This window comes from Sapajus apella, unplaced genomic scaffold (genome assembly GCF_009761245.1).
Source record: "Sapajus apella isolate SASKATOON/1434 unplaced genomic scaffold, GSC_monkey_1.0 scaffold40, whole genome shotgun sequence".
Lineage (NCBI taxonomy): Eukaryota > Metazoa > Chordata > Mammalia > Primates > Cebidae > Sapajus > Sapajus apella.
This window is the reverse complement of record NW_022436980.1, coordinates 15,167,985-15,183,870: the sequence shown is the minus strand read 5'-3', so window position 1 is coordinate 15,183,870 and position 15,886 is coordinate 15,167,985. Positions and strand designations below refer to the sequence as shown.

Here is a 15,886-nt window from a genome sequence, read left to right as displayed (position 1 = left end):
ATGTAGACATTTTTACAAACTTTTAGATCCTTAAAAGTTTATCACTGTATGCTTATACATTTTACAGCTAGTATAAATACAATTAATTTTGCAATGTTTCAAATTTTTCTTACTAGTATGTGAAAATATGATTAATTTTTTATGTTGAAATGTATACTACCATCTATTAAATTACCTTGTTAGTTATATTGATTGTTTTGTGGATTCCTATGTAAACAATGATTACATCTGCAAATGGAGATAATTTTACTCCTTTCCTTCTATTCTGTATACCATTTATTTCTTTTGCTTGCTTTTTTGCACTCAAGCACCTCCAATATAATGCTGAATAGAAATACTCAGAAGGGGTATCTTTGCATGTTCCCAACCTTAGAAGGGAAATTGCTCAATAGTTATAGTTATGTATGATGTTAGCTATATATCCCTACCCAGAGTTAGTCAAACTCAGAGTTAAGGGTATAGTCTTCCAAATTACCTAGTCTGCCCAAGAATTCCAAATGCAAGGAGTTAGGGTCTAACCACAAAGTAAGAGGGAAGAGTACACACACAATCACCCTTACTTCTGACACCAAATACAAGTTTTAGTGTTTTGCAAAACAGTCCTCAGGTTTGATAATTCACTAGAAAGATTCACAGAACTTACTAAAATCTATTATATTCCTTGTTGTATTTATTATAAGAAAATATGACATTAAAAATCAGCCAAGGGAAGAATAAATAGGGCAGAGTCTAAGAAGATTCCAAATGTGAAGTTTCCACAGTCCTCAGGGATACATTATTCTACCAGCATTGATGTGTGACAAAAGCATGGAGTATGGCCAACCTGAAAGGCTCATCCAAACTTCAGTGTCCAGAGTTTTTACTAGGCATTATTACATAAGCATGATTAATTGGCTGAACTTAACCTCCAGCCTGTCTCCACCTGAGGTTAGACTGATATCACATAGCTCAAAGTTCCCTCCTTCAACTATGGTTGGTCTTTCTGGTGTCATTATACCTCACCCTAAGACTAATGAGTAGAAGGCCCTGTCCTGAGACATCTCACTAGCATAAACTATCAGGTGTAATTTAAGGGATCAACATACATAAGAAAACCTGTATAGCTCAGAAAATTCCAACTGTTTAGATGTGGCCTCCCAGAAACTGAAAACAAAGTTCAGATCTCTCTTTAGACGAAGCCAAATTCTTTACTACAAAGTCTCCTTTATCAGGTTAAATGACTTCTTTAATATTCCTAGATTACCAGTAGTTCTTCACAAATCATTGTTGAATTTTCTCAAATGTTCTTTTCATATCTATTTAAAAAATCATGTTGTTTACCCTGATAATATGGTAAATTACATTCATTGATTGTTGAATGGTAAGCCAGTCATGCATTCTTGAAATATATCTCAGTCTATTATGATCTATCATAATTTTTACATATTGATGTATACTATTTACTAACATTTTATGAATAATTATTTTGTTTATGTTCACAAGGAATATTGATCTGTAATTTTCTTATCCTATAACATCACCATCAAGTTTTGGTACTACAGTAATGTGGATCTTATAAAATGGATTGATAAAAGAGTCCCATCGTTTTCTTTTTCTGAATTGGTTAATTCAGTAAATGTTTGATAGAATTCAATAATGAAACTAACTGGACCTTTAGTTTTCTTCATGAGAACTTGCTTCAAAACAAAATGTATAATTTCAATTTATAGACACAGAGTTGCTTCTTTCTGAATAAATTTTGGCAGGTTGCTCAAGAATTTATTCATTTCATTTAAATTATTGACATGTTTGCAAAAAAAAAAAGTCTGCAGAATTCCTTTATCCTTTTTATGCATATAAGTTCTAATTCCTTTATCCTTTTTATGCATTTAAGTTCTATAGTGATAACACTTTTTTGTTTTCTAATATTGCTAATTTATTTTTTTCTTTTATATTTCTCAGTCTTTATAGGGTGTTATCAATTTTCATAATGACCTCGAATAACTTTTTGCTTTGCTTTTTATTTCTAGTGCATATTTTTATTATTTTGCTCTTATCATTACTTTTTTCTTATTTAGAATTTCACTTCCTCTTTCTCTAATTTCTTGAAATAAAAATTTTGATTCTTAATATTAGCCTTTCTTCTAAGACAAGCATTGAAATTATAAATTCTTCTCAGCACTCTTACCTGTATTCCACAAACATTGGCATGTTGCGCTTTCTCATTCATTCAGTTTATGTTTCCCTGTGGTTTCTTCCTTGAAGTCCAGTGACCAGACCTGCATTAAATTCCAAATATTTCTCATTTAATTCTTTTTTGTCAGTACAACCTACTACATAATCTTTTAGTCTTTGGAAGTACATTGAGATTTATTTTTTGAACTAGTATGCAGTTTTTCCTTGTGAATACTCGATAGACACTTGAAAAAAAACTTGTTGGGGGTTTTTGGGTTTAGTGTTCTGTAATTGTCAATTAGGTTAAAGCAAATAATAGTTTGTTTAAATCTTCTCACCCCTACTGACTTTTTTTCAAATTATACAAATTCACTTCACGTGTAATATTAGAAGGTAATAAGCATACAGTTCCATTTCCCCTTCAAGCATTTTTTACTATTGCTGTTATTTATCTTACTTCTAAGTACTAAGCCTCACAAGCAGCCATTATTTTATGCTCTGGAGTCTATTATCTGTTTTAAAAGTTAAAAACTTTGAGAAAACTTTCTTTTGTATCTATTTATTTACTCCTTCCAGCACTCTACTTATTTTTAATAAATCTGAGCTTTTGTCTGATATCAGTTTCATTCTGAAAAACCTCCTTTAACATTACTGGGAATGCATGTCTACCACCAATAAATTGTCAGAGATTTTGTTTTTATGATAATATTCTTATTTCATTTTTAATTTTGTTTGATATTTTCATGGGTACAGACTTCTACGTTGATACTTCTTATTAGAATATTGATCACCTTACAGATGTCCCATTGCCTTCTGGCTTGTCTTGTTTTTAATGAGGAGTCATTGGATTTTGGCCAGGTGTGATAACGCACACCTGTAGTCCTAGCTACACAAGCTTATCAGCCGGGCAGGTGGATCACATTTGTAATCCCACCACTTTGGGAGGCTGAGGCGGGCAGATTGCTTGATGCCAGGAGTTTGAAACAAGCCTGCCCAACATGGCAAAACCCTGTCCCTGCTAAAAATACAGAACGTAGCTGGGCATGGTGCCATATGCCTGTGATCCCAGCTATGCAGGAGGCTGAAACATGGGAATCGCTTGAACCTGGGAGGCAGAAGTTGCAGTGAGCCAAGATTGCATCACTGCACTCCAGCCTGGCCACAGAGCAAGACTCTGTCTGGAAAGAAAAAAAAAATAAGAGTCCGAGAGTCCAAGGCTGCAGTGAGCTATAATTGTACCACTGCATTCCAGCCTGGGCAACATAGCAAGACCCCATCTCTAGAGAAAAAAAGAAGTCATTGGATATTATTTTTCACTGCTTTTGAAAATTTGTAAAAAATTTCAGCAGGGGCCCGACCACTTCCCCGCAGCCGCAGCCCCGCTGCCTCCTCCTCCGCGCCGCAGCCCTCTGTGCTCTGGGGTAAATGAAAGCACCAGCCTGGGGCTGGTCCCTTGTCTGCCCAGGGCCCCCCACCCCCAGTGGCTCCACAGTCAGTAAAAGCCCCGCCTGATCAAGGCTGGGCCTGCTGCTCTCCCGCGCTCCTCCAGGCCGTGGAAAGGCCTCCTCCGAGTCACTTTCTCCATGAGTTCCAGGCTTGCGGGTCCCCCAGCGATCCAGCACCCCTTCCCCTGCCCTGTCCCCAGTTGTTCAGACCAAAAACCTAAGCGTCGTCTGGAAGTCCCATTTGCGCCAATGGCCGGGCTCGGGTCTGGTCTGGCCTCTCCGCCTCGGGCTGCAGAAGCCTGTGGTTTCTGCAAGCTTCCCTCCCCACCCACACAGAGCACCACAGTGGGCTTCTCAAGCCACAGCACCGACCTGCCCCGGCTGCCCCATCCTTCTTCTCCAGGACCCTCCCCAACTTTGCTCTTCAAATCACAGCCTCCCAGGTGTCCACCATCACCAGAATGAGTCTGCAAGTCTTAACAAAAATATCAGCGGTGAAAAAAGTACAGAAAACTGCGACTTTCTGTTTTCGCCACTGGAAGTTACCAGAAGATCGTCTGCTCCCTGTGAGTCACAGAAAGAAAATGTGCCACCCAAGAACCTGGCCAAAGCTATGAAGGTGACTTTTCAGACGCCTCTTCTGGATCCGCAGACGCACAGGATTCTAAGTCCTAGCATAGCCAGCAAACTCGAGGCTCCTTTGGCTCAGGGTGGCACCCTGGGACTGGAAAACTCTCACCCGAGATGGACACAGAAGGAGAACCAACAGCTTATCAAGGCAGTGGATGCCAAAACTACTCATGGAATTATCCAGAAACCAGTGGAGTCTGACACCGACCCTCTGGGGGATGCAGGCCCAACCTTTGAGAGTGGCAGCTCCGGCGAGCCTGGCACGGGCGCCCTGGCTGACCTGGACTGCTCAAGCTCTCCCCAGAGCCCAGGAAGTTCTGAAAACCAAATGGTGTCTCCAGGAAAACTGTCTGGCAGCCCTGAGCAAGCCTTGCAGGAAAACGTTAGTTCTCATTCCTTAGACAAGAGAATGACACCCACCTCTGAGCCCCTAGAAGACCCTCCCAGGACAGAGTCCCAGCATAGAGCGGAGCCTCCACACAGAGCCGAGGAGAAATGCAGGCCTGGCGGGGTCTCTGCGCCCACAGCAGTGGCCACTTGGCCTCCTGGTGTGATCCCTGAGGAAGCACGTGGAGGAGCACCCCCCTGGGGGGTCTGCCTGGCGAGGCCCCATGCCAGCAGGTGGCACGCAGACCCTTACCTGTGCGCACACCTCTGCTGCTGAGAGCACAGCCCCAACCCTGAGTCCTCTGGAGGAAGCGGCTTCAGGTCAGATGGCTAGCTCCTCGAGGACTGGACCCATAAAACTTGAATTTGATTTCTCCGATGGCGCCACCAGCAAAAGGGCACCCCCACCAAAAAGACGGGGAGAGAGATCCGACCTCAAGCCTCCCTTGAGGAGAGTGGCGGCAGGGCAGCAGCAGGCCCCGCGGTGTTGGAAGAGGAGGGTGGGAGTGGAGGAGGAGACCAGCCCCCGGAGCTGGCTTCTCGCGGCTCTTTCCACCTCGACTGGGAGAAGATGAAGTACCCAGACTTCACCCCGTTCGGAGGTGGCACCAAGTCTGGTTGCAGAGAGGCCCAGCCCCCGGAAAGCCCCAAGACCAGGCCGGGCCAGCCGGGGGCTGAACCGCGGAGTCCCACGGAGGAGCCGGGCTCCCATCTGAGCCAGCAGCTGCTTTCGGCCTCAGCAGAGGACACACCTGTGGTGCCGTTGGCAGCTGAGACCCCAGGAGCAGAGAGCAAGGAGAGAGCCTCGAACTCTGCTGGCACCTCGCTTCCCACAGGCTGTCCGGACAGTGAGCCAGAATCCACCCATCAGCAGGGGCCGCCTGCCTTGGAGCTGAGAGAGGAGAGCTTCGGAGACCCCGCTGAGGTTCTAGGCACAGGGGCGGAGGCGGATTACCTGGAGCAGTTTGGAGCTTCCTCGTTTAAGGAGTCGGCCTTGAGGAAGCAGTCCTTATACCTCAACTTCGACCTCTCCTGAAGGACAGGCCTCAAAGACCAGGGCCCGTGGCCACGGAGACCAGCAGCACGCACGGTGTGGAGGAGCCTCTGTCAGGAAGTCCGCGGGAAGCCGCGCTTGTGGAGTTGGATTTCTTGGGAGCACTGGATGCTCTGGTGCCAGACCCACCCCCAGGGGTGCCCGCGCCTGGGGGCCCACCACTGTCCACCGGGCCTATAGTGGACCTGCCGCAGTACAGCCAGAAGGACCTGGACGCGGCGGTAAAGGTGACGCAGGAGGAGAACGAGGAGCTGAGGGGCAGGTGTGAGGAGCTGAGCGGCAGGTGTGAAGAGCTCCACAGGAAGCACCTAGAGCTGGGGATGATCATGGACAGGTTCGAGGAGGTCACATGCCAGGTCATGGAGGAGGTTCAGAAACAGAAGGAACTTGCCAAAGCTGGCATCCAGAAAGTTCTAAAAGAAAAAGACCAGCTGACTGCGGATCTGAACTCCATGGAGAAGTCCTTCTCTGACCTCTTCAAGCGCTTTGAGAAACAGGAGGTGATTGAGGGCTACCGCAAGAGCGAAGAGTCACTCAAGAAGTGTGTGGAGGATTACCTGGCGAGGATCACCCAGGCAGGCCAGAGGTACCAGGCCCTGAAGGCCCACGCCAATGAGGAGCTGCAGCTGGCAAACGAGGAGATCGCCTAGGTCTGGAGCAAGGCCCAGGCGGAAGCGTTTGCCTGGCTAATTGCTCTACATCACAAATTGCCCTTGTGATGGTTAATTTTACAGTTTGTATTCCATGTCTGTCTTAGGATAAATGTCTAGTACTTTTTTTTTTTTTTTTTTGGGAATCTCACTCTGTCACCTAGGCTGGAGTGCAATGGCACAATAATAGCTCACTGCAACCTCCATCTCCCAGTTCAAGCAATTCTTCTGCTTCGGAGCCCTAAGAAGCTGGGATTATAGGTACACATTAATGTGCCTGGCCAATTTTTGTATTTTTAATACAGAAGGGGTTTTACCATGTTGGCCAGGCTGGTCTTGAACTCCTGAACTCAAGTGATCCACCCACTTTGGCCTTCCAAAGTGCTAAGATTATAGGTATGAGCCACTGCACACAGCCTGAATGTCAAGTTCTGACATATAGTCTTTCTTGGTTTTTCTGGGGTTTCAATACAAGGGCTGATGTGTTTGCTAAGCATTTCTGGCTTGGTGAGGTTCAACTCCAAACTGTGCGGGTAGTACCTAAAAATCTGTCAGGTTTCTAAGCCTTCTGATATTGCTTTCCACTAAGCTTTTTAAAATTTCTCCCACACATGCTGTTCAGGGAGTCATCCAAGGAGCTTACCATAGTGTGTACACAAATTTGGAATTCTTGCCACACTGTGACTGTCTCCTTTCTAAGACTTTTTTCCCCTTGATTTCCAGCTTTTGTTCTACTTAGTCCATGCCTCCCAAGCTGAGAAGCACCCTCAGAGGAAAAGCCATGAAAATTTTCTCTCAATTTCTACTTTATTTTTATCACTCTCAAACAGTCAAATAGTTCATTGTGTACTTTTCTGAGGGTTTATCATTGTTATAAATATAAGCGCTAACAAAATACAATTGGGTTTTTTTTTGCTCAGTATTACTCAAAACAAAATTCCTTGTAGTCCATGCTTTATTTCAAGGTTGTGAAATCATTTGCACACTCAGCGAGAATATGGCTTTATTCTTACCATATAGGTCAAGACAAGTTGAAAAAAATTAAAATCGCAATTTACATTTCAGTAGTCACTGTCGTAATGTATTACACTGTTGATTTTTAAAATCCTAGAAAATACTAGGATTTACCTACTGAATGTTGACTTTTTTATCTATCACTCTCTAGTTGCTCCAAACAAGTTATAATTCTTCTTTTAGATAAAAGGAGTAGCAGATAATGAAGTGGGTTAAAAAAAAAAAAAAGACAAAAAGAGGAAGCAAAAGAAGAAGTAGAGAGAAAAAGGAGGAATGGAAAGGAGAAAAAATTAGAGGGGTGGGTGACAGAAGACAAGGGGAAGAAAATAGAAGAGAGAAGAGATTTTGTGGATTATGTGGCTTCTTAAAATTGCCACAATATCTTACAGTTATAGACATTACACTTATTAGAATATACAGTTAGTAGATATTAGAATAATTAAAGACATGTTTATGCATATGATTCTGTGCAGAACTATCTGGAAAGGTTGGATTAAGAATCACTCAAGTTTGTCATTTCAATGTGGTATTCTGTCTACCTGCTTGTAAAAAAAGCAGCTGGGTATGTATGGACTTCATATTGGTGAGCACTAATATGTTAAGGAACAGTAGAAGGAGATAGTCATAAAGTATCATGTCAGTTCATCTTAGTAGAATAATGATCTTTTGGATGCCTACCACGTTCTAGTCACTGTGCTATGGATAAAATATAAATATAACATTGCTATTATCTCAAAGACCTTATGGTCAAGTCAACGAAACTAGAGATTTCCCACATCTCAGTGTTTCATGGGGGAAATTGATGGAGAACTGAGCTAAGAGCTTGAAGGGAAAAGCTGGATTTCGCTGCATTTTTAGAGCTAAAGAAAGGGATACTTTCTAGGATGTCAATTAGAAGCCTGAAAGAACCATGCTTTAAGAATAGGAGCAAGCCAAAGGTAGACCAAATTTTACTAAAATTGCAGTGGGGCTCCCACTTAGGTCAATACCTGATAGAATTGTGGTAATCAGCCCCTCAGCCTAACAAAGGAAAGGGGGAGACATATCTGATAGAAAATAATGTTCTGTGGAGTCTCTAGATCTATTGTTCATAGGGTCAGCAAAATTAAAAAGGACAAGATATGCAAAGAGTCAAGAAAATACAACCAACAATCAAGACAAAAAGATAAGCAAACAACTGAATTATTTGAAAATTGTAACTATTTCAATATTAATAGATAAGGCAATGAAAATAACTATAAATAACATAGAAGAAAATGTGTAAGAAAAGATACTCAAAAGAGATCAAAGAATAGAGAATTGAAAAGCAATAATTGAAAAGAGAAAAAGAATTATATCTTTCAGTTCCAAAATGTCAACTTGATTAAGGGTAAAATTGACATTTTGGAACTGAAAGACATTATATTAAACACTAAGTTTTCAATGGATGAATCTAACACAGATGGGCCACAGCAGAGCCCGGGAGAAGGAAACTGGAATACACGTCAACAGAAAGCACCCAGATTGAAGCACTGAGAGGAAAAAGAATAGCCACGACAAACAGCATAAGAAACATGTGGACACACACACAATGTCTGAGATATGTATAAAATTGAAATTCCAAAAGAAAGAAAGAACAAGAATAGCAATCACCAGTCAAATAAATAAATAAATTTTGGTTTATTCACCCTATGACACCCTATAGACCAAAGAGAATGAACAATCTATAATCATATGCGCCATTATATATGAATGTCCCAAACTTATGGTTTAGTTTAAATAAAAGGCAAACACAAATGAATACAGGTGAGATGATTCCATTTACGTACAAATTACCATTGCAGGTAAAGCTGTTATGTGAGAAGTCAGGTTGTAGCAGCTTTTGGGCAGGAATTGACTGGAAGAGCATATAATGTCTGCAGCTGTCTCTTATCCTGGATGCTGGGAGGAAAGGAAGGAAGGGAGGAAGGGAAGAAGGGGGTGATCCACTCTTGGATATACAGCTACCATTTGTTCTGCTTTCTCCTAGTTACCTACAAAACCTTAATTGTGTAATTAAGAAAACCTGATTTTATTTCTTAAAGAATAGAGTCTAGGCATGTGTAATCAAAGTAGCCATTAAGGCATTGGTTTTCAAACTGTGGCAAGCAGTGGAATCACCAGGAGTTGTTTAAGAGAGATCACAGGTCCCATCCCCACAGTTTCTGTTGCTGTTTCTGTAGTTCTGCTGTCCCCAAGAATTAGCATTTCTCTCAAGTTCACAGGGGATGCTGATACTGCTGGTCTGGGGACCACAATTTGAGAACTAGCCATGTCAGGGTTGCCATAGCTTCTCTTGTCAATGTTCTGTCATAAACTTGATCTCAATAATCTTGTTTTTTATGTATTCAGTAAAACAGAATCCATAAAGATAGACATAGGGCGTTGGCTCAACTGGGATACATTATAGGGAATACCAAAGGGAAAAGTCCTCAGTGAAATGTCCTAAGAAATTTTTTTTGCAGAAAATTTGCTTAGAATGAAAATTTACACTATCAAATGATGAGTTACTTCAAAGGAAGTGGAGAGAAAAATAACCTAGCTGAAAACATGATGCATCAAGGTGTTGTACAGTCTGTTCAAAATAATTGATTTTTTTCTCTTAGCATACATTTACTGCAACCTCATCACCAAGCTAATTTCACTAGAATGTGCTTCGTTATCAGTCAAGGCTCACAGATGTGAAAATTTTTGCCTACCAGTTTTCTGTAAAACATTTGCTTTTCAAAGACTCATTAATTCAAATCTTAAATATAAAGGTGAACATGTATGTGTCAATGTAATGAAGTTTATTTAATCTCTTGCAGGACTGCATCAAAACATGTAAACAAGGACCTTGGTAATATGGAAGAAAACAAAAAGTTAGAAGAAAACAATCACAAAACTGAAGCCTAAGAGAGAAACTGTTCTAGTTGTCCAGGTGAGCAGTCTGCATGAGGTGCATAGAAATAATTCCCTGAAAAGTAGGAAACATCCTTAAAAGATGAAAGGTTTTATGTTAAGATGCTCCATAATTACAGCTTTCAAAACAGGAAGATAGTTCTTCTTTTTTTATATTATTATTATACTTTAAGTTCTGGGATACATGTGCACAATGTGCAGGTTTCTTACAAAGGTATACATGGTGGTTTGCTGCGCCCATCAACCCACATCTACATTAGGTATTTATCCTAATGCTATTCCTCCCCTAGCCCCCCACCGCCTGACAGGCCCCGGTATGTGATGTTCCCCTCCCTGTGTCCATGTGTTCTCATTGCTCAACTCCCACCTATGAGTGAGAATATGTGGTGTTTGGTTTTCTGTTCTTGTGTTAGTTTGCTGGGAATGATGGTTTCTAGTTTCATCCATGTCCCTGCAAAGGACATGAACTCATCCTTTTTTATGGCTGCATAATATTCCGTGGTGTATATGTGTCATCTTTTTTTTATCCAGTTTATCATTGATGGTCATTTGGGTTGGTTCCAAGTCTTTGCTATTGTGAATAGTGCTGCAATGAACATTTGTGTGCATGTGTCTTTACAGCAGAATGATTTATAATCCTTTGGGTTTATAAATTCCCAGCAATATTGGGTTTATATTATACCCAGTAATGGGATTACTGGGTCAAATGGTATTTCTGGTTCTACATCCTTGAGGAGTCACTACGCTGTCTTCCACAATGGTTGAACTAATTTACACTCCCACCAACAGCATAAAAGCATTCCTGTTTCTCCACATCCTCTCAACACAGGAAGAGAGCTTTTCAAAAGAAACTTCTGTGACTCAGAAAGTGTTTTTGGAAGAATGGAAACTTACAAGTCTCCCCCACTCCCTCCTCAAAATTGTAATTATCCTCTGAATAATAAAAACCAACTATGAGATGTTAACCTTTAATTAGTATTTTATATTTTAATGCAAAAACTCTGAATGCAAAGAAGCTTTATTTTTTGAATTGGTGTTTGGGTTCAATAAGAACAGATTCTAATACCTTTATTTTAAAGAAACAATTATGAAAATAATTTTAAAATATAAAAATTTTAGTCCTAGTGTGGTGGCTCACGGCTGTAATCCCAACACTTTGGGAAGCTGAAGCGGGTGGATCGCTGAAGGCCAGGAGTTTGAGACCAGTCTGGCCAACGTGGCGAAACCCTGCATCTTTACTAAAAATACAAAAATTAGCCAGGCTTGGTGGAAGGCACCTATAATCCTAGCTATTCAGATGGCTGAGGCAGGAGAATCACTTGAACCCAGCAGGTGGGGGTTGCAGTGAGCCAAGATGGCACCACTGCACTCCAATCTCGGTGACAGAATAAGATTATGTCTCAAAACATAAAAATAAAAAAATAAAAAATTTTAATCTAGGAATTTAATGAAAGTTTGAGTGTATTTATACAGTCAATATCCCAAATCATTTTAATGAAAAGTCTAACAAACTTGTGCATGTGTGTATATAAATATGCATATGCATTTATAGGTAGTATATGTGTGTGTATATGTATATATGTATCCATGTATCTATATGCACATATGTAGAGGCATATGTCTGTTACATATGTTATATATATTTATATATAAAATAGCTGTATGTGTGTGATTTTTAAGACAATCTCAAAAAGGGGTATGTTTTCATGGCATTGCCACTTGCAATTTGAGGTTTTCCTTTTTATTTGTGTTCATTAAACCAAGCAAACAGAAGAGCCATTTGGACTATTGCATGTATCTTTTAGAGTAACTGTCACTGTAGCTTACCAATATGATATGAAAAGCCCCAACCACCACAGTAAACTTCAGGTTCATTATAAATACACCACAAGTAACAATCTGAGTGGTTCATCCAAATTAATCCCATATTAAGGATGGGGCATAGGAAAGCATTGTATTTAAAAGGATGCACACAGGAGAGAACAATAGAATAATTGAAATAAGACTTGTTTTTTAAAATCTGAAAGCCAGGATTTTACACTGATGGGGTGAAAGAAATCAGAACTGGATTGCTTTTCTATCTTACATTTCATTGGATGTCAAGTATGCGGCATTTCCACATGACTTTTTTTTTGTTTCTTTGTTTTTTGTACTTCTCTAGGGTTCTTCTCCCCAGTCCTTTGTAAACATAGATTTTTAACTACTGTTTTCTTCAAAACTGTATAGAGTAACTTCTCAATGAAAAACTGTTCTTGAAGACAAATACCATAAAATAGTGTGATTTGAAGTAATGATGTATTTTCAACCAAAAGAGAAAGGCAATGAAATATTTTCTTGGAAAAACTGGTGTTATTAGTATTAATTAAGCATTCTTTACAAAAAAAAAAACTGAATAATTCCAAAAATTATTTGTAGAATGGATGCAGCAATGCCTGAGATTATAGATGGGCTTGGGGAAAATGGAGTTTTATAAAAGGCCCTCCTGTAAAGTAATTTACTAAATTACTTTCAGTACAAATTATCTATTGATTTTTTAAAAATTATTGCTATGGCAGCTTATCTAAATTATGCTTTTTTTCATTTCAGAGATAAAAATCATATAGACCAATTGAAGCATGAACGTGGATTGTATTTAAGATATAAACAAAGACATTGACAGCAATTCATGGTTCAAGTATTAAGCAGTTCATTCTACCAAGCTGTCACAGGTTTTTAGAGAATTATCTCAAGTAAAACAATGAAATTTAATTACAAACAGTAAGAACAAGTTTTGGCAGCCATGATAATAGGTCATATGTTGTGTTTGGTTCAATTTTTTTTTCTGTAAATGTCTGCACTGAGGTTTTCTTTTTGGTTTGCCTTTTATGTAAATTTTTTACGTAGCTATTTTTATACACTGTAAGCTTTGTTCTGGGAGTTGCTGTTAATCTGATGTACAATGTTTTTATTTCAATTGTTTATATGGATAATCTGAGCAGGTACATTTCTGATTCTGATTGCTATCAGTAATCCCCCAAACTTTCTCACAAGCACCTAAAACCCAAAGGTGGCAGCTTGTGAAGATTGGGGACACTCACATTGCCCTAATCAAAAGCGATTATTTTTATCACAAGGGAGGGGAGGCTGAGAGTCATACTGATAGGCACCATAGGGGCCAACTCTTTGATGTGCCACCAGCGGACTCTCAGAAATAAATCACAGATGCATACAGACACACATACATAAAGGTACTCCTAAACTGACAATTTTACCTATTCTGAAAAAGACATAAAACAGAATTTAGTAGCATTTAACCTCTACAGACACCTGCTAATAAATTATTTTCTGTCAAAAGGAAAGAACACAACAGTGTGTGAGAAACAGTTTGGAAAAATCATGGTCAACATTCCCATTTTCATAGATCACAATGTAAATCACTGTAATTACAAATTGGTGTTAAATCCTTTGGGTTATCCACTGCCTTAAAATTATACCTATTTCATGATTAAAAAGATATCAATCAGAATTGGAGTTTTTAACAGTGATCATTATCAAAGCTGTGTTATTTTCCACAGAATATAGAATATATATTTTTTTCGTGTGTGTTTTTGTTAACTACCCTACAGATATTGAATGCACCTTCAGATAATTTAGTGTTTTTAACTGATACATAATTTATCAAGCAGTACATGAAAGTGTAATAATAAAATGTCTATGTATCTTTAGTTACATTCAAATTTGTAACTTTATAAACATGTTTTATGCTTGAGGAAATTTTTAGGGTGATAGTATAAATGGAAATTTTTGAAGTAGACTGGATATGGGCCAATAGCTACTTGTGACTTGACTTTTAAACTTTGCTCTTTCAAGCAGAAGCTTGGTTTCTGGGAGAACACTGCATAGCCATTTCTTTCCCAGGATTTACACAACTTTAACGGGAAGATAAATGAGCATCAGATTTCTAGGTATAGAACTATGTTCTTTGAAAGGAAAAGGAAAACTGGTGTTTGTTTCTTAGACTCATGAAATAAAAAATTATAAAGGCAATGAAAAATAAATTGAAAATCAAATTCAGATGAGAATAGGAATAATATTTTGCCACTTCTGCATTATTTAGAAACATATGTTATTGTACATTTGTAAACCATTTCCTGTCTGGGCAATAGTGACTCCATTTAATAAAAGCTTCCTGTAGTGCATTGGTATGGATTAAATGCATAAAATATTCTTAGACTCGATGCTGTATAAAATATTATGGGAGAAAAAGAAAATATGTTATTTTGCCTCTAAACTTTTATTGAAGTTTTATTTGGCAGAAAAAAAATTGAATCTTGGTCAATATTTAAACCAAAGTAAAAGGGGAAAAACCAAAGTTATTTGTTTTGCATGGCTAAGCCGTTCTGTTATCTCTGTAAATACTGTGATTTCTTTTTTATTTTTTCTTTAGAATTTTGTTGAAGAAATTCTAAAATTTTTAAACACCTGCTTTCCACAATAAATCACAAACACTAAAATAAAATTACTTCCATATAAATATTATTTTTTCTTTTGGTGTGGGAGATCAAAGGTTTAAAGTCTAACTTCTAAGATATATTTGCAGAAAGAAGCAACATGACAATAGAAAGAGAGGGTTATGCTACAATTGTTTCTTGGTTTCCACTAGCAATGGTTAATTGAGTCCAAAACAGCTGTCAGAACCTAGAGAGCAGAACATGAGAAATAGAGCTCTGGACTGAAAGCAGAAAGTTTGGCAGGAAAAAAGAGACAGCTTTATTATCATCGCATCAGTGCCTGGATAAAGAGGAAATCTTACTTGTTTAATGGCGGCCACATGCACAGAGAGGCTGGAAGAAAAAGAATCCAAATCTTCAACGATTGAGGATTCGGCTCTCCAACTTAACTCTTTGTCAACAGGAAACAGGTTTTGCAGGTTCAAGTTTCACTCCCTATATGTGATTATAGGAATTGTATGTGGAAATGGATTAACATACCCGTCTATACCTAAAAGATAATAAAACTGAAATACGTCTTCACAGGTCTCTCAAAGTTGTCTGACTATTGTCTAAATTAGAATGTTCATGTGTGGAAAGTGATTGTCTTTATCAAAGAGTGGAAAACTCACTGTGACTCTCTATCTTTCAGGAGAAGGAGTACAGAAAAATAAAGTTCCCCATGCCTTCCTACTATCTCAGGTGGGCTACCTTAGCAAGTCCTGGATTTCACCAGTGATTGATTCTGGAATGCATCTGTCTTCAATGATAGGATCACACCTACTCTTGGGTGTCCCATGTAACTGTCCTAGGACCTTAAGAAAACATTTTCATATTTGTTCACCTCTGCCAATAACATTCTATTCAGATTGTCATTTGGAATTACCCAGGCCTGAACTTTCAAAGAAATGTATTCCCTCCAAAATAAGGTAAAGCCAGCTGTGTACATAATAGAAGGAAATTAATGTTTATTGAGCTCATACTATGTGCTAGGGTCAGTCATACATTAACAGTTAACAGCTGTAAATAGTACTAAATATCTCCCTCATTTAACAGCTGAAAACCTGAGGTTTAGAGAAAGTTTATAATTCCCAAATGCACTTAGCTTTAAAGTAGATAAGTTGGGTATCAAACTAGATCTGAATCCTTGCCCCAGCCTACGCT

At 39.2% G+C, this 15,886-nt stretch overlaps 1 protein-coding gene and 1 pseudogene across 3 annotated transcripts in view; both read left to right on the top strand.

The window, feature by feature from the left end:
• ALCAM (activated leukocyte cell adhesion molecule) overlaps positions 1–15,269 on the top strand; it is a 208,467-nt gene extending 193,198 nt beyond the window's left edge. For both annotated transcript variants that reach the window (XM_032299220.1, XM_032299221.1), the window contains 2 exons: positions 10,160–10,272; positions 12,840–15,269. In XM_032299220.1, coding sequence (XP_032155111.1) covers positions 10,160–10,247 — 88 coding nt within the window. In that variant the 3' untranslated portion in view covers positions 10,248–10,272; positions 12,840–15,269. The remainder of the gene's footprint in view (positions 1–10,159; positions 10,273–12,839) is intronic.
• Positions 3,902–6,455, top strand: LOC116565529 (annotated as a pseudogene). The gene has a single exon (XR_004275487.1). The product of XR_004275487.1 is annotated as a transforming acidic coiled-coil-containing protein 3 pseudogene (transcript).
• Positions 15,270–15,886: the final 617 nt, after the last annotated feature.